Source organism: Meriones unguiculatus, chromosome 3, assembly GCF_030254825.1.
Source record: "Meriones unguiculatus strain TT.TT164.6M chromosome 3, Bangor_MerUng_6.1, whole genome shotgun sequence".
NCBI lineage: Eukaryota > Metazoa > Chordata > Mammalia > Rodentia > Muridae > Meriones > Meriones unguiculatus.
Window position 1 is genome coordinate 69,539,645 of NC_083351.1, and position 22,861 is coordinate 69,562,505.

The 22,861-nt window shown below is 46.4% G+C and overlaps 1 protein-coding gene across 3 annotated transcripts in view; it reads left to right on the top strand.

Annotated features, from left to right (window-relative positions):
• The window catches only part of Slc37a3 (solute carrier family 37 member 3), a 37,323-nt gene extending 14,970 nt beyond the window's left edge, over positions 1–22,353 (top strand). For all 3 annotated transcript variants that reach the window (XM_060380156.1, XM_060380158.1, XM_060380157.1), the window contains exons 4-15: positions 1,336–1,428; positions 3,068–3,151; positions 5,151–5,296; positions 7,855–7,951; positions 10,281–10,365; positions 10,899–11,077; positions 12,922–13,063; positions 14,333–14,434; positions 14,937–14,984; positions 16,407–16,558; positions 19,440–19,505; positions 21,138–22,353. In XM_060380156.1, the coding sequence (XP_060236139.1) occupies positions 1,336–1,428; positions 3,068–3,151; positions 5,151–5,296; positions 7,855–7,951; positions 10,281–10,365; positions 10,899–11,077; positions 12,922–13,063; positions 14,333–14,434; positions 14,937–14,984; positions 16,407–16,558; positions 19,440–19,505; positions 21,138–21,230 (1,287 nt within the window). In that variant the 3' untranslated portion in view covers positions 21,231–22,353. The remainder of the gene's footprint in view (positions 1–1,335; positions 1,429–3,067; positions 3,152–5,150; positions 5,297–7,854; positions 7,952–10,280; positions 10,366–10,898; positions 11,078–12,921; positions 13,064–14,332; positions 14,435–14,936; positions 14,985–16,406; positions 16,559–19,439; positions 19,506–21,137) is intronic.
• Positions 22,354–22,861: the final 508 nt, after the last annotated feature.

Below are 22,861 nucleotides of genomic sequence, written 5' to 3' on the forward strand. Positions count from 1 at the left end.
CAAGGGTGTGTGCCACCACTGCCCAGCCAAGTTTTGTGTTTCGTGACAGACCCATCCTCTGATCCAAGACAGAAATTCAGAATTAGTTTAAATCTAGCATTTTTCCTTCTCTGACCTACACCACTAGCCTAGAGGATTTTACTTTCTGTTAAAGTATTTGGGGGCTGGAAAGATGCTCAGGAGGTAAGAGCACTTGTCCTTGCAGAGGACCTGAGTTCAGGAGCTCGGTTTCAGTTCAGGGGATCCAGTGCCTCAGGCCTCCATGCACTTACACTTACAAGCATGCATGTGCACGCTTCTCTTCCTTCCCCCTACTGTGGGAGGTAGAAACAAAGATAAATCTTAAATTTTTTTAAATTGCATTTATTTATTTTGTGTGTATTAGCGAGGGCGTGTGCATGCCACAGCACATATGTAGAGACATCTGAGGACATCTTCTGGGTCCACTTTCTCCTTTCTCCATTGGCTGTTGCAGATCGAACTCAGGGAGCGTTTATTATACCTGCTGAGCTACCTTGCAGACCCTAGAAATAAATCTTAAAAAAGAATACCGCTGACAGTAAAATTTCTCTTAATATTCTCAAGTAAGCAGGCTAGCCCCTGCATTACCCACAAGCAGATTTGTGTCCTGCCCACAGCTCTCCTGGGTTCATATGTAGTCTCCCTGCAACTCCCGCTCCAGGCAACGTCTGATCTGGGAAGCTGGTTTTATTCAATTTTTAAAATTAATTTAAAAATTATGTACATAAGTGTTTCTCTTGTACATCTGTGCACCGTGTGTGTGCCTGGTTCCAGTGGAGGCCAGAAGAGGGCCTCAGACTCTCAGGAACTGGATCTCTGGATGGTTGTGAGCCACTCTGGATGCTAGGAACTGAACGTGGATCCTCTAAAAGAGCAGCCAGTGCTTCCGTCACTGAGTCATCTCTCCAGCTCAGGAAGTTGTTTTTAAAGTATGTAAAATGTGGCCTTCCTGGATGGCAGCACACAGAGTCTCCAAGCGCTGCGCGTGTACACATTGCCTAGTCTTCTTACTGAAGACCAGGTCATCAGCTTCTCAGCATTTTGGCTTAAAAGAAAAGGTATGCTAAGGAGCATCCTGCATGCGCCGGAAGCAGCAGCAGGGCCTTGTCAGAGCTTTTCATGTTGAACTCTGGTCAGGGATGCCACCCTTTTCCTGTGTGCCTGTATTGCCCTACCAGAGGTCACTGCCTCGCTCTTCACCAGCAGGGTCGCGCAGGCACCAGCAGGGTGGTGGGCAGGCACAGTGGGGGTGCCGTCGGTTGAATGGTGGGGTACTGATGCCTCAGCGGAGTGACTTGCCCTGTGTTTCTGCAGATCTGGAGCAGCAACCATTTGTTCCCCAGCGCAGAGGAAGCCACTCTTTTTCTAGGAACACTAGATACCATTTTTTTGTTCTCCTATGCTGTGGTAAGTCTTAAAATTATGGAGTTTTTCGTTCCTTTTTGTTTTTTAAATAGCTTAATTTTTTACATATTAAAATTACATTATTGTATATAATTTTTATATAATTTGTACATGTGTTTATATATACAATTATATTATTTTAATTTTTAAATAACTAATGTTTATTATAAAATTTTTTATTCTGAGACATGTAGTTTTCAAAGTTATCAAATACTTTATATAGTAAATATGCTTGTAATTCTCTTTGTTATATAAGAAAGACACCCTTATTCTAAATTAACTTATTTACTTATTTTTTTTAATGTGTGAGTGTTTTTCCTGTGTGTATGTAAGTGCAGTAGTTGCCTGTCTGGTAGTCTTGGCTGTCAGAAGAGGAGGGCCTCAGAGCTGTAGAAACTGGAGTCAGATGGTTGTGAGCCACTATGTGAGTGCTGGGAACGGAACCTCAGGCTCTCGAAGAGCAGCCAGGGCCCTCAATGGTGGAGACTTCTCTTCAGCCCAAATTTAATTTTTTTTAATTTATTATATAAAATTTTAATATATAGTATTAAAATTATATTGTTATATAATAAATAATTATATTATTTTAATTTTTAAATAACTACTTTTTTTTTTTAATTGTGGTGCTGGGAATCAAACCTAGCGCTTCTAAAAAAAAATATTTGTTTTTGTTTTTTGAGATAAGCTCTCTGTGTTGCTGTTCTAGAGCTCTGTGTATACCAGGCTGGGCTCAAACTCACAAGATCCTCCTGTCTCTGCCTCCCAAGTCCTGGGATTAAAGATGTGCTACACCCTGCCTGGTGGATTTTCTAATTTTACGTATGGGCATTTTGCCCGAATGTATGTCTGTACATCACTTGTGTGCCTGGTGTCTGAGAAACAGGGCATCAGGTACTGAATTTGTGTGGAGGGACAGACAGTTGTGACGTGTGTCACCAAAGGGTTCAGCACTATCAAGGCAGTCGGTTTGTTTAAATAGTTGGTTCTGTGTCACTTTAGGTCTGAAGTCAAGGTAGTGACTCATTTTATACATTAGTGGCAGAAATGTACCGTGCTGCCCTGGTGTGCACTGAGTTCTCAGGGTTTAGTTGCTGCTGGGCCCTGGGGGAAGGTAGCCAGTATGCCTCTCATTGGTTACTGTGATGTCCTGAGAGCCAAGGGGCACAGGCAGCTGCAGTACATTGTGAGACCTGTCCTGTGCCTTACAACTCACCGCTAGACTGTGCACATGTGGCAACACTTTTTTTTTCCTGAGACAGGGTTTCTCTGTGTAGCCTTGGCTCTCCTGGACTCACTTTGTAGTCTAGGCTGGGTTCAAACTCACAGAGATTCACCTGCCTCTTCATCCCAAGCGCTGTGATTAAAGGCGTGTGCTACCACATCCAGCTTGTGTCAGCACTTCACTCCAGCTGCAAACGGTTCAGAGAGCCCTGCATGAAGGCGAGGACCACTTCTTAATCCAGCTCATCTAGAAAATGAAGCGTATTTGGGAGCTTGTGTATGGACATTTATTAGTGTAGACTGTGAATAAGGTTTGGTTTTTTTCTTCTACTCCCCTCCTTTTAGTTTGCCTCATTTGTAATGTGTGCTCCCAGCTTACTGTTACTATTTAGAGCCATAAAATGAAATGCCTCATTTTTAGGGCCTTTTTATCAGTGGCATCGTTGGGGATCGGCTGAATTTGCGATGGGTTCTGTCTTTCGGCATGTGCTCTTCCGCATTCGTGGTAAGTTGGAAGATTTTATGATTATCATAGTTATTGCTGGGCTAGCCACATGACTTAGTAGTTAAAAGTACAAATCTGATGACCTGAGTTCAGTCCTCATCCCACGTGGATGGAGAGACACTAGGCCTGAAAGTTGCCCTCTGACCTCCACCCTCTCATGTGGGTACCCCTACTCAGGCTTGCATATCATAAACATAAACACACTGATAATAAATGAAATTAAAAAATAAACAGTTACTACTATTTTGATCAGATGTTCTAGAATTTTAGTTAACCCTTCTCCACCTCTGTCTAGAGTGGAGGAGTGAGACTGGTCTTCCTGTCGCTATCCCGTGTGTCTTTGACAGGCAGATCTTTTTAAAGCAAGACTCTTGCTGTCCTTTCTTGATTCACATACTCTGAAAATAGCCTAGTGCTAGGGCTCTCTGGAGCCTACCAGTCACGCTTGCTTGCCTATCTTTGCTGTTGGCAAACTAACCGCTTTCTGATTCCCTCACCTGGCCACTGTTTTCTATCTCAGATGGCCCTCATAGCCCGGTGACACCCCAGCTCACCTCTTGCCGAGTCACTGGTCCTGACACTTCCTCCTGTGCTCAGGCCTCTTCTGAGCTCTTGCTGTCTTTCATCCCCGTCCCCCCAACCTGTGCATGTGCTTTAGTCTTACTTTCCAGAGTAAGACCATAGACTCTGCTGGGCAGTCTGTGCTGGCTCCTCTTCTTCTGGTTTTCTGACTCAGACTCTGCAGTGTTTTAATTTCCTCATTTGCAAAGAGGATGTTCAGATCCCATCCTCCGGACATTGCAGTGAGGATACTGTGTGTGTGTGTGTGTCTGTACGAGGGCTGTCAGGGGCTGTGCAAGACAGGATCCATATCAGAGTCATCATTACTGCTTACTGCCAGTTAGGAAGGAGTTTTTATTGATTAAGTCAGCTCCTAGGCTTTAGTTAGGTTCTGACTTATACTTTTGATGTCTGCCATTTACATACAGGAAAAAAAAACTTTAAAGTTTTAGAAATCAGAGCACTTTGTTCATAAATTGATGACCTGCACTTATTTATACGTGCTTTTTTAATATTTGAAAACATTCAAGTGTGTACGTAGACCCTTTTTGTAATCCTGTTTCCACAAAAAGCAAGGCTGAATAACTACCTCTCCCTCTTCCCAGCCACCGGCAACCACTGATGATTTTTCTGTCCTTGTAGTTTTGCTTATTCCAGAATTTTACAACTAAGATCTGACAGAAGTCTGCTTACATGCCAAGTCCCCTCAAAATAGACTCTGACTGTGAATAAAATGTTCCTTTGAGCAAAATGCCTGGGGGAAAAAATAGGCCCATGGTAGAAGCAGCTGAATAATTCAGCAGATGACAGACAGGATTCACTTATGAGTGAACTTAATAGTTGCCATAGCAACAGCTGGGCTTACCTGGGACTGCCTTGATGCTCAGCCCCTGGTTCTGTCAACCGAACATGCACATGTGGGTTTGTGTGGTGCCTCAGCCCTCTGGATAGTGCCATTCCCAGAGAGCAGATGGAAGATGGAGTTCTTCTAGAGTGGAAGGTGCAAGTTGAAGGGAGAGAGGGAGTGTGTGTGTGTGTGTGTGTGTGTGTGTGTGTGTGTGTGTGTGTGTGTGTAGGTGCGTACATACAGAAACCAGTGGAGGAGAGTGTGGGTTCTGCTTTATCATGTCCACCTTGCTCTCTTGAGACAGCATCTCTCACTGAACTTGGTGCTTGGCTGGCATCTCTCAAACTCCAGCAGTCTTGCTGTTTGCGTCCCATATAGCGCTGGGGTTATACAGGTACTCACTCAGGTTTTTACCTGGGTGCTAGGGATTTGAACTTGGGTCTTCATACTTTCGTAGCAAGAATGCTTACCCTCTGCGCCATCTCCCCATCCCATGAATATATTTTTTGTGTATCCTGGAAAGCAGTTAGTTGGGTATATCAAAAGTGTCCGTGTGAATGTCACATGTCCCTTTTTTTCCTTCTCTCGAAGGTGTTTGTCTTTGGTACTCTTACGGAATGGCTGCACTTCTACAACAAGTGGCTCTACTGTGGCCTGTGGATTGTGAACGGCCTGCTGCAGTCCACGGGCTGGCCCTGTGTGGTTGCTGTGATGGGCAACTGGTTTGGGAAAGCTGGGTATGCTGCTTCCTTCCTCTGACTTCATTGATGTTGGACCGTTGAGTCTGTTGACTCAGTGCTTTAGAGCATGCCTCATCTTCTGTTTTAGACTGAGCAGTTCTGGGATAGAAGGCCCATGGCACAGTGTGTGGACCTCAGTGGTGGTCTAGGACACCCAGCGAGGCACATTCCTAAGGCTGTATGTCCCAGTTAATCCTTCTTAAGCTTTTCTCCTTCAGAAACTGTGCTAGTCCCACCTTTGTGCCATCCAGTATACGTGTTCCTTTGAGTGTAGCCGCCTTTGCCATGTTTTGAGATTGTGTGGTTACCTTATCATTACAGTAATAATAAGGAAACTTAGCCCAAAAGGTATCCATGAAAGTTGGGACACTGCTCAGTGATAGAGCAATTGTGTGTAACACGTAAAGGATACTGCCAGTAGAGAGAAAAAAGTTACCCATGTGACATGCCTAAGGTCACAAGCATGGGCTCTAGTTCAGATGTTGCTACGTTTTGGGGCTTAGATTGAGCACTGCCCTACCCCTCAGCCTTCGTGTTAGAGCTTGTTGGGCTTGGCATGTGTGGTGTGGGCTGCAGCGTGAAGAAAGATCCCTGTTGAGGGACCGTCCAGCCCGTCCTGGAAGAAGGCATGCTGAGTTCATAGGCTGGAAAATAAGCCGAGTGAACTAGACTTGCTTTGTGGTTTGTCATTGTTGGTGATGCTCCTGTTGTAGAAACAGTGTTGACTTGGAGTTTAGTCAGTTTCGCTGCATCAGTGTGTATATGTTGTCAGGGACATGCTCATCTCCTGTCTGGTTTCTCCTCGTGTTTGCTCTTACACATGGGAAACGGGCGCGGCAGGCCTTCCCTTCCACTGTGCTGTTCAGCACACCCTCTGGCAGGTGCTTCGCAGCCTCCATCTTCCCCAGTTTCATACCTGGGAGCTCCCTTGGTCATGAACAGTCTGTACTGCTGGGAAAGTTCACCTATAAACTGTCTTGTGGAATGATAAGTACCATTCAAGAGTTCTCTGATTATATTTCAGTGTGCTAGTGCCATCTGCTTAATTCTGACCATAGGTTAGCATGATTACATTGTAAACACATTTTCTTTTTGTTTCGTTTAAAAAAAAAAAAAAACAGTGGTGAAACTGGAGATGCACAGGGATTCATGCATACCAGGCAAGTGTTCTACCAAAGAATTTTATCCTCTAGCCATTTAAAATTTTTTTTCTTTTTTCCTTTTTCTTTTGAGACAAGAGTCTCACCATGTTACCCTGACTAGTGCAGACCAGGCTGGCTTCAAACTCAAAGATCCATCTGTCGGCCTCCCAGGTGTGTGCTCCCTATCCAGCCTAAAATTTCTGGTCTCTTTATGTAGCCCTGGCTGTCCTAGAATTCACCATGTAGACCAGCCCGGCCACAAACTCAGAGATCCACCTGCCTCAGCCTCCTGAGCGCTAAGATTACAGTCATGCGGCACATGCCTGGCAAGAAGGCTTTGTGCTTTCAGGGTCGCAGTGTGTGGCGATGCTAATAGAAGGAAGCTAACCTGGTTTGCAGGGGCCTTGGTCTGTGTAATGAACACTCATGCTCAAGTTGTAGCCCAGCTTGGAAATCTTTCAAGAATGTCATGCTGGCAGGGAAAAGATGATGAAACTGTGAGTACTGACTGAGAGTGGCTGGCTGTGTGCCTTGGCAGCCAGCTGCCAGTGGTCCATTGTGGGTGTGGAAGGGCATCTGAAGGAACCTTCCATCTCCAGGGTATGCTGCCAACTAAGGATTGGTTCATGCCGGTGGGAGGAAGCCTTTGAGGTAGCGTCTTACTGTAGAGACCAGATTGATCTTGAACTTGTGATCCCCTGCCCTGGACTCTGAAGTGCCAAGAGACTGATGAAAAAAAGCAACTGTAGTGAGAGAAGTCAGGTGAATATTGCTTTAGACTGACTTCTTGGGAACCTTAACAGTAATTCACAAAGTCCATTGAGACTGCATGCCAGAAGTCACGGTTTTCACAGGCCAGATCCTTGTCAGCTGGCACCTTGGTCCTGGTGTGCTGACCTGCTCCCCCTAGGACACCCTCCATGTGTTTTAGTATTTTTATAGTATTGGAGCTTTTCATCTTCATTTTGTTTTTGTTTTGTTTTATTTTTGTTTTGAGATATGGTCTTGCCATGTAACATAGATGCCTTGAACTTGCTACAGTTCTGCTCTAGCCTTTGAAGTGTGGGGATTAGAGGCATAAGTCACCATACTTGGCTTCTTTTCTTCAATTCTTTTTCTTTAACCTGCCCTACAAGGAACTGAGGACTTCACTGTTGCTGTACAAGTGCTCTGCCTTTGAGCTCAGTGTCCAACCTATAAGTGAAAATTTATTATCATTGAACCTTAGAGGAATCTGGTTTTATCATTCTGGTGTAGTTTTCAAAATGTTAAATAGAATATTATTATTATTATTATTATTATTATTATATATTTTTTTTGGTAATGCACATCTTTACTGTTTCAGCCATTTTTCATTTGACCTGCGCATAGAATCCTCTGATATACTGCTCTTGGTTTTCTATTATTCCTTAGCCGAGGAGTTGTCTTTGGTCTCTGGAGTGCCTGTGCTTCGGTCGGCAATATTTTGGGAGCATGCTTGGCCTCATCTGTTCTGCAGTATGGTTATGAGGTGGGTATTTCTTTCTCAGTTTGTATGTGTGCATTTTCCCTTGCTGTCTAACCAAAGGTGACCTTGAACTCATCCTCTTCTCTTCCCAAGTGCTATGATTACAGGCACACACCACCATGCCTGCCTGGCAAGAAGGCTTTGTGCTTTCGGAGCCACAGCTTGTGATGTTATTGGTAGAAGGAAGCTAGTTTGTTTTGCAGGGGCCTTGGTCTGTGTAATGAACACCAATACTCCAGTTGTCGCCCAGAATGCAAGAAGGGAGAAGATGATTTAAAAACCTGAGGGTACTGAGCAAGAGTGGGTGTGCGGGCAGCCCAGCTGCCAGTGGTCCATTGTGGGCATGAAGAGCCTCTGAAGGGACCTTCTATCTCCAGGGTATGCTGCCAGCTAAGGGTTAGTTCAAGCCAGTGGGAGGAAGCCTTTGGGGTAGGGCATATTCAGTCGGCTGAGCATTTGGGGTGTCTGAATGGGTGGGGTAGTAGATTTGCAGCTGGTACAAGTTTAAGCCTGTGCATGTAGAAAGAAGGATAAAGACAGATCACTTTCTTTCTGACCTCTGAGCCTTCTGGGAATATCATCATGAGATGTTGCCAATTGTTTGGATTGTTGTAACTGCTTTGAATTCCTGAGGCATCAAATGGTCAAGAAAGTCCTAGGCATCCATCCCAAATATCCCTAGGAGTTGGAGTGATGCTAGAAGTGAAACTCCCCTAGAAAATAGTCCCTAGGGCCAACAGAACAAGAAGCTGGGTGTAGCAACTGTATCACAGCGCTGAATGTATGGAAAACAGTCTTTGTTCTGCCTTCTAATGTGTCTGTGTGAGTGAAGAAAAAGAAGTATGCAAATTATCTGAAAGTCCTGGAAGGTACATTTTGAATATAGTTTTTGGATTTTTATTTTGAACCAGTAATTTTTTTATAGAAAAGTAAGTAGATAAGAGAACAACAGAAATACTATACTGCGTATTTACTGGCTTGGTAAAATCCAGGTTGGTAAGCTGTTGTGTTCTTGAGGTTGTTGGCAATGTCTGTCAAGTTACAGCTCTTCTGGCCGAGCTGCTCCGCCTCCAGGAAGTAGTGGTGTGTGTGAATGTCCCTACACACAACACAGGCACAAACAAATGTTATCTGCAGTTTTCGCAACATAGTTGTAACAGGCAAAGATTGATGTTACAGGTCAGCTGACAGGGAAGTGTTAAACTCTGATGCACCTGTTGGAAGACACAGAGTAGCTGGAAAGTAGAATCAGAAGCTCAGAACTGAAAGAGGTCAAAACACTGGGAAGATCTCACAGGCCACAAGCAGGCCAAGCAGTGTGGCTTCAGACGCCACCTGTGTGTTTATTAGCTTGTATGAAGGTGGGATTCGCTTGCCTGTTTCCTAGTGTTCCGGGGAGAACTGCAGCCATACCAGCAGCGTTTTTATGTTTGGACAGTTGGGAATTGGAAGGGTGAGGAAGGGAGGGAGGAATAGGATTTACTCCACATCTTAATGCTTGTTTTCTTGAATAGAATGCCTGGCCAGAAACTAAGATAATTAAACATAAGTTGCTCTTTCACAGAGTAGATGTTTTGCTCCAGGTAGAAGCAGCCTGTCATCCTTCACAATCAGCTTTTTTTTTTTTTTCTAGGCTGTTTTTATACCTGTCACACCTGGATTGTACTAATTGGTGCAAGTGTGAATTCACTCAGACCTGTGCTGCTCCAGGATCTGGATTCTAGAATACTGCTTTAATTTTGTCATTCACTTGCTCAAAAACTCTGACTCATTTCAATAAGTCAGCTGGACAGCTTGGCTCTTGAGTCTTTTCCTCCTGACGTCCACCTCCCAGGGGACAGAACCCCCTGGAAGGCATGCAGGGAACACCCCCTCCTGCTGCCCTTAAGCGTCATCTAGCTGTGTCATCTGGCTCTTCCCGGCTGCTGCGTCCTCTGACGCCTGTGTTTCTCACTAGGGCTGCTCTTTTTGTTCTTTCAGCTCTGTGCCGCCTTGCCCTTTCACATTGTTTTGGGTATTATTTACTCCCTTCAACTGGATTAAATGTCTTCAAGGGCAGATACTCTGTAAAAGTTTGGATAATGAAAAAAATGAGCTGGGGGGGGCAGGCTAATCTTGATTGCCCAATAGTTCCACTTATCCAGGTGAGCCTTAGGAAGATGCGGTGGGAAATCACGTGTAGGATGCTTGGTACAGTGTGTGGCTGGGAAGTGCCGGGTACTGAAGTCCCTGTCCCTGTCCTTCCTGTCCCGCCCCTGCCCTCACATGTCTGTCCTGAACATAGCTGTAGTGACCACCCTGTGTAAGAGTGCTCTCTCTCTCCTCTCTCCAGTATGCCTTTCTGGTGACTGCATCTGTGCAGTTTGCTGGCGGGATCATCATCTTCTTTGGACTTCTAGTGTCGCCAGAAGAAATTGGTGAGGATACCCTGCCTCTTCCATTCAAATTATCTTACTGTTAGGGGCCTAGGCAAGTCCAGGGACAGGAAATGAAAATTTTCTGAGGAAAGCTTTAAATCGGCAGTTTTGCCCTGTCCGTCCTGTTCATTACAGCCAAACTTAATACAGTGCAGGTGTTTGAGGGGTGTGCAGCTTCTGTGTGCAGGAAGAACCGAACATTTGTAGATGGTCTGTGTAATCGTACTGGCTAAGAATGTAACGCCTTGAGGCTGGATTCTTTACCTTTATAAAAAAAGATTCGGTTTGATATTTCCTTCTGGTTAAATATAGAGTGTACAGGTGAAGCTGCAGAGGCGGAGAGGTGTGCAGCTCTTCCCTGAGTGAGCAGGCTCCATGACCTCACCTGGTTTAGTTGAACCTTAGTTGGATCTTCTACAAATTGAAAATAAAAACAGTATCAACCCTGTAAGTGGTGGTGTATGCAAATCCTAAAACTGGGCCAGGCCCACGGGCCGGAGCTCTGTAAACAGCTTCTCTTATTGTTATCCTAGGTCTCCCAAGTATTGGGGCAGAAGAAGGCCCCAAAGAAGATTCACACAGGCCACTCATTAATGGTGCTGAAAATGAAGATGACTATGAGCCTAATTATTCAATCCAGGAGGACAGGGCTGTCAGCCCAGTGAAGGCTATAAGCTTTCATCAGGCTTGCTGCCTTCCTGGAGTCATACCGGTAAGGACTCGCTTGTCTCCTCCCACAGCTGGCCAGGTAGCATGCCCTCAGTAGCCCTCTGCTGGGGCTGCTGCTTTCATTTTACTAGTACTTTTTGAGATGCCTGTGTAGCAGCCCTCAGCTTTCCTGGTAGCTGTGAAAAGCTTTGGGGGAACTGAAACACCTCAGCCTTAATCACTTCATCCTGTCACACAGAAGCTACTGACCCCATGGGTCAGATGGGCATAGCCAGACATAGCCCATGAACATGCTGACCCTGATCCAGCATGCAGCCATGAAGGCAGAAATAACACGTTTTTAATTATGCATTTTGAGTCTGTCGGATTTATGTGGAACAAGGGCGGTTTTGAATGCTTCATTACCTGCCTTATTTGGAAATTCTGATCATTCCAAGTGTTTCTTGGTAATGTATCATGGTGTTTCCACAACTTTGCAGTCAGGAACCTCTATGTGAACTAAACCCCTCCTGTGCAGTTTGTCTGTCTTGCTGTGTTGGGTGCCCAAGCACTGGAGTGGAGTTAAGAGCGCTAGGCTGTGTTTGCAGCTTGCCCACCAACTTTCTGTGAGACCCGAATAAGTTACCCAACCCATCACTGTGTCTCAGTTCCCTTCCCGTGGGATGGAGATGACATACACCTCGCCTGGGTCTAAACGCTGGCTCATTGTGTAGTTTTGACAAAGCATCTGGTTTTGTCACCTTGTTTTCATGATGCAAGTCTGTAGGCCTTCCTGTTCAGTCCCTTGCAGCTCTTTTCTGCCCTGTGCCTCTGCTAAAAAACTAACCCTTCCAGCAGATAGTCAGGTGTCGGTCAGATGTCAGTGTGACACACTGTAGTTGTTGAGGGCAAAGGCAGTGGCTGGAGTTTGGGAAGCTCTGGCCCCTTTAGGCCTGTTCTTAGGAAGATAATGTCCTTCAGTTAGTAAAATACTTTTCTGGCAGTTGTTTAGGTTGAGACAGAACTTCCGTTTGTTGTGGCTAAACAAGAGACTCATTTCTGGCTCCTTTGTACTTTCCAAGCCATTGTTCCCTGGCGCAGGCAGGGTGGAAGGGCAGTCTAGTTAACCCCATGCCTTTGTCTTTGCAGCAGGCTGTCTGGGCAGACAGCTCTGGAGGTTGGGACTCAGCTCTCTGCAGGGCGACTGCTGCCCTGCCTGCCAGGGAAGCTCTTTAAAACAAGTGGCACCTGGGGGATAACTGGCACTTGGGGGCAGGAATGCTAGCCAGATGCCCTTTGAAGTCAGCCCTCTGCCTCTGCCTTCCTTTGATGCTAATAGTCAGGGTTTCCTGGTAATGATGTGTTGACTAGAGCAGTCTCAGCCATCACCACCACACAGAAGAGAGCCAGGAGACCAGTGATGACCATAGCTCTTCCTTTCCGGCCCACCAGAGAAGCTCTTCTTTGTGGGATGTGGGGCTTTTAGAAGCTCTAGTATGAAAGTGGTCCTTTCTGTCTGTGACTGAGTCACATTAACTTGTAGGAAGAGAACCAAAAAAGCCTGGCTGCTTGCAGTACGAGCTGATGTCTGCTAGGCCAGTTTTCCTGTCTCTGATGCTGGTTGGTAGGTAGCATGGATACCATAGACCTTTTGTCTGAATGAAGAAGTGTTGGTACAGCGTGCATTGCTTTCTGGGTTTCAAACACTGGCTTGCTTTTACCAGAGAAATGGCAGGAGAAGGAGCAGGAGATACTTAAGAAAAAGCTCTGTGTGTGTGTGTGTGATTTTTTTTTTTTTTTTTTTTTTAAGAAACCAATGGCAGTAAAGAACAGGGTTCCTGGGTAAACTCAGGGAAGATGTCATGCTGTGCCGTTTGCTGCTTGTTGATAGTTGTGTTTTTCTTGCAGTATTCACTGGCCTATGCCTGCCTGAAGCTAGTGAATTACTCCTTCTTCTTCTGGTTGCCCTTTTATCTGAGTAACAACTTCGGGTGGAAGGAGGCCGAAGCTGACAAGCTGTCCATTTGGTACGATGTTGGAGGCATCATAGGTATGCGCGTGTTCATCAACTTCTGCACGGTCGGTCGCCTGTCGTCTTTCACAGTTAGGAGATGCCACTTCATTTGAAGTTTTATTGCTTGCTCCACAGCCGTCTCTCCCAACCTGTCCTACTAGTAAGCACGCAAACTTCTCTGAGAACAAAAAGTCCATAGAAGAAGACCAGCCTGGGACAGGGCTGTGATTTATAGGGCTGTCTTTTCTTAGTCTTTGGTTGATGGATCAGTTCTTTTGTCCTGGGAACACTTGGGAATCTCTGTAAATGCAGCCCCTTTGTATGCTTTCATGGCTGGCTTGGCTTTGAAGCTGATTTTGTGAGAGATTCAAGATGGAGTGGGAATGCGTTCATTTTGGCTTCCTCCCACTGTCCCACTATCTCCAGCCAAGGAAGCAAACATAGCACCTTAATAAACAGATTATCAGATACCAGAAGAAGGAAAAACAGCAAGAATCTTTCTTTCTTTCTATCTATCTTTCTTTCTTTCTTTCTTTCTTTCTTTCTGTCTGTCTTTCTTTCTCTCTTTCTTTCTTTTTTCCTTTCTTCCTTTCTCTTTCTTTTGTGTGTGTGTGTATGTGTGTTTATTTGCAATTGCCTTGCTGTATACAATGGGTTTTATTTTATTTTCCAGGCTGGCGATTGAACCCTGGCCTAGCAATTGTACTATAACCTTAGTTCTATAACAGGTTGTAACAGTGGCTTTGTGTCATAATCAGAAATACAAACAAGGAAATAATAAACTTTTAAATGAGACCAACAGATCACACACTGTGGCCCCACCTTAGCACCTCTGTCTATGCCATGTTTACACATAGAGCCACAGTAAGACCAAGCTACCCTGAACACAGGAAGTGCACAGGAGGTCTTTAGGTGACACACTGCTGTTATATTTGAACTTGGCTATCAGTAGTCTTAGGTCCAGAGCCAAAGGTAATATAGAGACCCTGAGACCTGCCCAACCTCCACAATGAAAGGCACCCACTCTAGCCTCCAGGGTGCTGGAGGGCAGGTTCACTTGGTTCAGTTCATCATGCTTTAAATTCAAATGAAGGAAATCCGGGGAATTAGTTCCCTTGTAACTTGGTAGGGAAAACAGTAAGTACAAATATTAATTAATGCTTGATTTGTAGTGTCCTGTCCATGGGCCATCACTTTGTGGGGAGACTTAGGAGAGCCAGCTGTGTCTAACCCCTGAGGAACCTGCCTCGAATGGCTGAGCTCAGCCACAGCTGTTCTCCACTGATACATTCTTTGTGCTTAAAGGTGGAACTCTGCAAGGCTTCATCTCCGATGTGCTGCAGAGGAGAGCCCCTGTGCTGGCCCTTAGCCTGTTCCTGGCGGTCGGCTCCCTCGTGGGGTATAGTCGTGAGTACTCGCTTGCACTTGCTTGGAGTCGGTGGTCAGCCGTGGAGAGGTCTGTGGTCAGCTCCAAGGGCCTGGCAACTGTCGATCATCACATGGCTTTATTTGTGTGGGGAGGAAGCTGGCGTCTCTCCTCCTTTGTGGGTCTGTTTAAAAGCTTGCTTGGGAGTGTATTGCTTTGTTTGAGGGGCGGCTCCAGAGGGACAGCATTAGCACCAATAAAACCATAAAAGGGACAAGGTTTCAAAAGCGGTAAGATGGTAATTAGTAGGCCTTGGTGTGTGTGTTCTGAAGATGGTAGAGTCTTTCTCTGGCTTTTAGACATCTCATTAGCTTGAGCGGCAGCCAGAGGCAGACAGGACAAAAGCTGGAAGGGGCTGTGAGAGTCGTCCATCTTTGTTGTCTCTGGAGGGATTGTGAGGTGTAGGGCTGCAGCCGCCGAGCACTGCTGATGGAGGCACATGCAACTCCTTTGCCAGTCACTGCGGTGTGTCTTCTCTCACAGGCTCTCCAAACAATAAGTCCATCAATGCGCTCCTGATGACCATTACAGGTATGGCAGACCGCTCTGTCCTCCGTGCTGTTCCCTGGGAGTTCAGAGAAAGCTGTCTCCCACAGATGGATTACACTAAACCTTCAACAGCTAGAGCTCCAGTGATAGATGTCTCCTTAGTCAGCTTCTCCCTCTGCTTGAGGGTCACTCCTCAACCCTCTCTGGGAGAAGCTGTGCCTGTGGAGAGGTAACCTAAACATTTGGATTGTGGCCCCAGGTCTGGATTTGACTTCAGAAAGTGACTTAGGAAGGTGTCATGTCGGAATCCCGTCCACCAGCTTACAGAAGTGCAGAGCAGCTAGCTTTTTCTCTTGTACCAAACTGGGTTTGTATTTTCCTGAGCACTAGATAAAATGGTTGGGTACAATTAAGGAGCATGTTATAAGAAAAAATAAAGTTTTTGTTTTGGTTTGGTTTTGGTGGTTTGTTTTTGTTTTTTCGAGACAGGGTTTCTCTGTATAGCCTTGGCTGTCCTGGACATGCTTTGTAAACCAGGCTGACCTCGAACACACAGACATTGCCTGCCTCTGCCTCCCCAAGTGCTGGCATTACAGGGGTACTCAACTGTGCCCGGCTATAAAATTATTTTTTAATCCAACAAGATGTGAGACTGATTCGAATAGCATGACTCAGTTCACCAGAGCCGAGCCACACCCACCTGAGAGATGGCCTTCTGAGAGCTGGGGCAGATAGAATCCTGTCTCTTTAAAACAGCACTTGTCTCATCCCTGTCTTTGCAATGTGTTGGTTGGCTTGTGTGGATTGATCTCGGGGAATGGAGTTTTGCTCTGCCGGAACCTGACAAGCTGCTGCCATTTGCTGTTAAGGAGAGCATACCTGCACCATGAGGAAGGCTGTCCGCTCAGCAGTCGTTCTTAGGTGCTGTAAAATAGAGTGTCCCCTCACGCAAGAAGGCACAGTGGCACACACCTGTGATCCCAGCGCTCAGGGAGGCAGACACAGGCGGAACTCTCGAGTTTGAGGCCACTTAGTCTACAAAGCGAGTCCAGGACAGCCAAGGCTACACAGAGAAACCCTGTCTTGAAAACCACAAAGAAGGGGGGGGCTTTAGAAAAGTGGATACCAGTTGGTTTGAACATACTATGTAGAAGCATGTCCTTTATTTTCTATTTATCCCCATACGCCGATTAAGATATTGGGATGAAGCTGGGCTCGGTGGCGCATGCCTGTAATCCCAGCTTTGGTGAGCACAGCCAGGAGATCCCTGTGAGTTCAAGGCCAGCCTGGTCTACAAAGTGAGTCCAGGACAGCCAAGGCTACACAGAGAAACCCTGTCTTGGGGGGGAAAAAAAAAAAAAAAACAAGACATTGGGATGATATGATGACATTTCTTCTTATCTGGCCAATGGCTGGAGAAGTGGATCATATTCTAACAGGAACTTATTCTCTTTATGGCTCCAGGGTTTTTTATTGGCGGACCATCCAATATGATTAGCTCAGCCATTTCTGCAGACTTGGGTCGCCAAGAGCTGATCCAAGGGAGCAGCGAGGCCCTGGCGACTGTCACAGGAATTGTTGATGGAACCGGGAGTATTGGTGCTGCCGTAGGCCAGGTGAGACCGTGTGTACTTGCTGGCTCTGGCGGTAGGTGGCGCTCTTACGCTGTGGCCCACTGTAAGGAAAGCCTTAGGTTTTCAGCCTCTGAGAGGTAGGACCTAATATGGAAGGCATCTCACATGGCCGTAGATAGTGTGGCTGACTGAGAGCAGTCTTTTCTCCACGTCTGTGCACCTGGGACTGATCCCAGAGGGTGGCTGTGGGTGTCCTATAACAAAATCATCTAGGATGCAGAACTGTGGAGGCCTACAGACATGCAGAGGTGAACCTGTTGACCCGTATTTCCCGTGTGGATGTTGGGGAGCCTCTAGGCTAAGATTGCCCTGCCATAGCAGTCAGAATGACTTAAGTTTGCTGGTTTGCTTGATTAGTGGGGTGAATCAGTGACAGCTAATGCGTGGTCAGTGAGGGAGCAAGTAGAGAGGGACAGTAGCCCATCCCGATGGTATCCAGCCATGCAGTAGATGCTTATCAGTGCCTGCTCACTGCAGACATGGAGTCTTTGAGGGCAGCATTGGGGCTCAATTCTCCCTGTAGCCTCACCTGGCATTGCTTCCGGCACATGGAGACATCCTGGTTTCCAAAGCTCCCTACAGTAAATGGTTGACACACTTAGGATATTTGATTGTATCATTAAAGGACAAAAACATAAATAAAATATTTAAGAAGGATAGGAGAATTGCCTCTGCCTGCTCTGGAGTAGAAATCAAGCAGGGCTACTGTCACCCCTCAGAAGGCTTTCTGTCTGAGGGGAGAGTGGATAATCATTATTTTATGCATTTATCTGTTTGTATATGTGTACATGCCCAGTTGTACCTGTGTGGGAGTCAGGACAACCTGGCAGAATCTTCTCTCCTTATACTGTGTGGGTCCTGGAGCTTGAACTCAGGACCTCAGGCTTGGTGACAAGGGTCTTTACCCTCTGAGCCATCTTTCCAGCCCCTTCACATTGAATAGTATAAATTGTTCCTCCCTAACGCTTTCTAAGCCCATTAGGTGATTAGATTATAATTGACATTTCAGACATTTTACTTTGGTTTTTGTTTCTTTATAAAGACAGTTTCTCACATAGCTCAGGGTGACCTTGCGTTTACTCTGTAGACTATGACCTTGAGTTCCTGATCCACCTCTCAAGGGCTGGGATTATGAGCTGTGTTACCTGCCTGGCTACTTGGACTTTATTTCTATGTGTCTCACATGTCAGCGATTAGATCCCTATGGTAACCATGGGTTGCCACGCGTCTGACTTCCACAGTCAGGCAGGTGGGTCAAGGGTAAATCATTCTTAGTATGTTCATTCCTTCTCTTAGGGATGTTTGTTTGTTTTGTTTTGTTTTCCAGATGGTCTGGCTGTCCTGGAACTCACAGATTTGTAGATGGGGCTGGCCTTGAACTCAGGATAGGGTTAGGGTAGTGATCTGCCTTTCTCTGCCTCCTGAGTACTGGCTTTAAAAGTGTGTGCCACCATGCCTGGCCTCTTGGGGATTTTTGAATAATTTGCTTAAAGATTCACCTCACAGGCTCTGTGAGTGAAGGTTAAAACTCCATCAGCCATTCCCTGGACTCCCGCAAGTGACTGTTGCCTCTACTTTCCCTGACTTTTCGAGAACTTGCGGTTTTTCCTCCTGGTTCCTCGAAGCTGGTACATGCCTCTGGGAGAATACCCATTACATGTGATGGTCAGCTTGCCAGTCTGGATCTCTGTCCTTGGGCCAGATTCTGCGCTCTTTGAAAACAAAACTGTTCTAAACTGAGCATTGCCGGGTGGTGGCAGCGTTCTCCTTTAGTCCTACCGCGCAGGAGGCAGAGGCAGGAAGATCTGAGTCTGAGTCTTGAGGGAGAGTTCCAGCACAGCCAGGGCTATAGAGAGAAACCTTGTCTCGAAAAACCAAACCAAAGCAAACTAAGCGTGGTGTGCACACCTGTAATCTCAGCTCTCAGGAAGCGGCAGGCTTGCTCTGAGGTTCAGGTCCGCCTGGGCTGTGTGGTGACAGGCCATCCAGAGCGTAGCCGGATCCTGTCTCCACAATCCAAAGTAAAAAGTGAATTGTTTTGATCCACCGTTGTTGTCGATTATGTGTAGGGGGGCATACCTATGCTCTGTCACACATGCAGAGGCAATCTGTTTTTAGTGTGTGGCTTTTGGAGAGCAAGCTCAGGTTGTCAAACTTGGTGCCAAGTTGTCCTTACCTGCTGGGTCATCTAGCCAGAACCCCTAGTTCATTTTGGATACACGTTTGGGGGTAGATCAAACTGCATTGTCTACTAGAGAAATGAGAACAAATGTCTAATGTCTCCATTGAAACTTAAACATGTTAGCTGTGGAATGTGGAAACCACACACATGTCCAGTGGCTGACTGATGGGAGCACGCACGACGAAGGGCTGTGTAACGACAGGGTGTTACTCAGACCTCAGCTCTGGACTCTCCTGAGTAGTCCCATCTCATCCGCTGGTTCATCTGGTCTCTCTATGTCTGAGGTGCATGAGTGCTTCGCCGGCAGGAATTGTGTGCCGTGTGTGATGCCTGTTCCCTCCAGAAGAGGGCATGGCTTCCCGTGAGTTTGACTGACAGGTGGCTATGAGTAAGAGCAGCTAGGGCTTTCAGCACTAGCTCTCTGCAAGCCTCTGGGGTTCTGTCCGTCTCTTGAAGCCCAGGCTGGCCTCAGAGTGGCTGTGTAGTAGAGGATGACCTGATGGTCCACTTCCAAGTGCTGGATCACAGGTGTGCAGCACCACCATGGTCAGCCGACGCGGTGCTGAGATCGAACCCGGGCCTTTGTGAATGTAAACTAAATACGCTGGCAACAGCCACGTTCCCAGCCCTCACTTTGTTAACTTACAAAAATTATATCGTAATTTCCTTTCTCTTTTTTAGTATCTGGTGTCCTTGATCCAGGACCACCTGGGATGGATGTGGGTTTTCTACTTTTTCATTCTCATGGTAAGTGTGTGCTTTTTTTCCTTAACCACTTTTCTTACTTAAGTTAGAACATTTGATTTCATCACTACTTGAAACCAACAAAATCGCTGATTGCTTCTAAAGACTTTAGTGTGAAAAGTCTTGATTAGGCTGAAAAAACATTTGAAAAAAAAAGTTTGATTAGGCTGAAAAGACATTTCTTTCCCCAAGGAGCCAAAGAGCCCTGAGCTTGCCCGTCCCGGCCAGAGACTAATGAGTGTTGCCATTTACAGTTCCAGAGAAGCAAGAGGCTTACTCACACATCACCAGCCAGTAATCAGTGTGCTCCTCTGGGCTGCTGACTGGCTGCTAAACAGGACTTGGGAATTCTGAAGCAAAGCAACAGTGTTCAGAGAAGTGAGGCTCTAATTAACTCTGTCCTGTGCACGCCCAAAAGCAATGCCACTCTGCGGGGACAGTCGTTCAGCTAGAGGTTCTTGGCTGAGATTTCGTGCTTTGTGAGAAATAGTCAGTAGGCTCTGGTCTTTTGAAAAGGCGTGTGACAATTCTGTTCTGTTGTTGGTGGGACAGTGCTCATGACAGGTGACTGAGCTCCTCTGCAGATTTCCTTGCCCTTGAAACTAGACATCCTAATTGTCCACTGTCACCTACATCTGGGCAGCTGTCCTCTAACCATTCAAAGGAGGCCCCAGGAGAGGTCAGCATGAGTAAGTCCCCAGGGCTCTCTCCTCCAGCTTCTAATGACTCAGATTTGGTGACACACTTGTAATACCAGCACTTGGGAGACAGAGGCAGACAGGGGGATTGTGAGTTCAGAGCCAGCCTGAAAGACCTTGTCTTTAAAAGTCTAGTTGCTTCTAGGATCCATTTGTGGGCTAGGGATACAGCATGTTTGAGGCCCAGAGTACCGACCCCAGCTCCGCAAGACAAACAAAAGGAGATGGCTCAGTAAAAGCCCTAGCTGCACAAGCCTGGTGACCCAAGCTTGATACCCAGAACCTCCTAAAAGCAAGATGTGGTGGCACACATCTGTGATCCCAGAATCCTACTGCAAGAAGGCAGAAAGAGGAAAATCACCCAGAAGCCTGTAGTGACGGCACAGCAGCAGAAATGAGAGACCCTGCCCCAACATGGTGGAAGGCCAGAGCCAACGCCCCCACGTTGTCCTCTGACCTCCATATATGCTGTGGCAGCTGCACACTCTGTCTGTGCATGTGTACCTGCACATGTATCTACACTCATGCTCACACACACACCCCTCCCCCCCCCCCCGCAGACACAGTAAATACATTAAATAAGTCTAAAGGCTGGCAAAGACCTGCTAAGTAGGAGGAATCACTGCTGGTGTGAGGCACCAGGGTGCTGCAGTGAAAACCAGGTGTGCAAGAAGCCCGGCTTTCGTCTGCGCTCTAGTAACACACTGCTTGTGGTGGTGACGTACTTCAGTTATATCTCCACAGCAAGTGTGACATGACATGTTTGTGGTTCGAGCTGTAATTTTCAAAAGTCGTTTTCTAATCCACTAAAGGCAAAGTTTTCTCTCAATTGAAGTCAAATTGAATGTTTGCTCAGATCCATTGCTAATGCTCAAATCACGATGCTGGAACAGAAGTAGTTTGTTGTTTCATTTTAAAAACTTTTTTCTCTTCACAGACAAGTTGTACGATTCTGTTTATCTCGCCACTAATAGTGAGGGAAGTAGTCTCTCTTGTGCAAAGGAGACAGGCTTACACACTGAGTGAATGAGGTGCCCACAAGAGAGAGTGGATTGGGAAGTGCAAGAGGGCCCGTTGGTCTCCAGTTCGCTCACGTGACCTGGTGCAAGTTGTCTACGCAACCTCAGCCTGCCAGGTGTCCTACAACACTGCCAGCTGCCCCAGACACTGGCGAGTAAGGGGCGAATTATTTTTGTACACTACAGCAGTTACTGATGATTTTTCTTACATCTGTGAATGTACTGAAGCGAAAATGAACCTGGCAGCATCCTTATGGGGCTTGTCAGCTTATCCCTCCAACCTTAAACAGTGTATTGTCCTGGACCCTCGTTCTTCAGCCTTAATTAAGAGCTGAGTGAGCAGGAGGCAGAATCATGCAAGTTTGTATTGAGAAGACCGGTGCGATGCTTTGATAATGTTTGCGGAGTGGCTCACCATTAAGACGTCAGAGCAGAGCTCAGGCCAGATGGTGCTGCAGCCCGTGGATGGAGCGTACTGCGCTGTGGCTTCTGGAAGTCCTCGTCCTCTAGAATGGTTGTCAGCTTGTTCTCCGGCTTCACTCACATTTGATTCCTAGGAGAACTGCAAGTTATCTCTGACATTCCAGTATGGAGCTCGACCCCAGGTCCACAGCCTGGAAGTGTTAAGGCCCGCTGAGAAGCTGTGCTGTGCAGCCTTCCTCTCGGAAGATTGGTCTCTGTCACGGCCAGGCTCCTGGAGTTACCTCAGCAGAAGACTAGAATTAGAAAAAAGGCAAAGGCTCTTTGTCCAGGGTGTGACGTGTATGTATTGAATCATGTCAGTGGAGTGTTAGGGTCTGAAGCCTGTCATTTTAGAAGATTGTAGAGTGTATGTCTTTGAGACTGTGAATTCTCTATGAATCAGTACTTTAAGGTCATTGTGTACATACATTTTAAATTATGTAAACAAACAGGAGGAAAATGTGCAATTTTGAGGAACACCTAATTCACACTGGGTTAGGAAATATTCTTCCCCCTCTTGCTTTATGTGTTGATGGACTTATATAATCTTGCAGATTTCTGATCATTTCACTATTCATTTACTGACATAAAGGGAAAACACAAAACACAGGAAGGGAGAGGAAAACCAGCTTTTGTAATAAATGTCCAGCCGTATGGCTGATCTGTGCTCAAGCTCTGCACTGCCTCTCCTTTTTCCTTTTTGTGGTGCCTTGCACATGCCCAGTGTGTATCTCCTGCGCTGCGCTCTCAGCCCAGCTCTGCAGTTGAGTACAACAGTTGCCTTTAGTCACCCATCTCTGCCTGTCAGTGGCAGGCAGGCAGCCCACAGCCTTGTTGGTGGAGCTGCTGCCCTGCCTGGAAGGCCTCATTCCTCTTAGGGGTGGTGGAAACCTGCCGCCTCCCTCCACAGATGAAGCCTGTTGTTAGCACTAACCCTTTTGTTGGCATGTGGCTCACAGCTTCATCGTCATCGGTGGGCAACATCTTCATGCTCCGTTATGAGCCTGAGTTTTCTTATCCAGCTTAGCACCCCCTTCTCAGAACTGGATCCACTCAGGACTGGATGAAGTGATGTTTTGCTCTCTGGATATATTTCCTTGATCTACTTTTGCCATCCTGGGAAGGAAGTAACTTTAAGAAATGCCTAGGAGTTCACCTCACTTTCTTATTAAATGTTGCC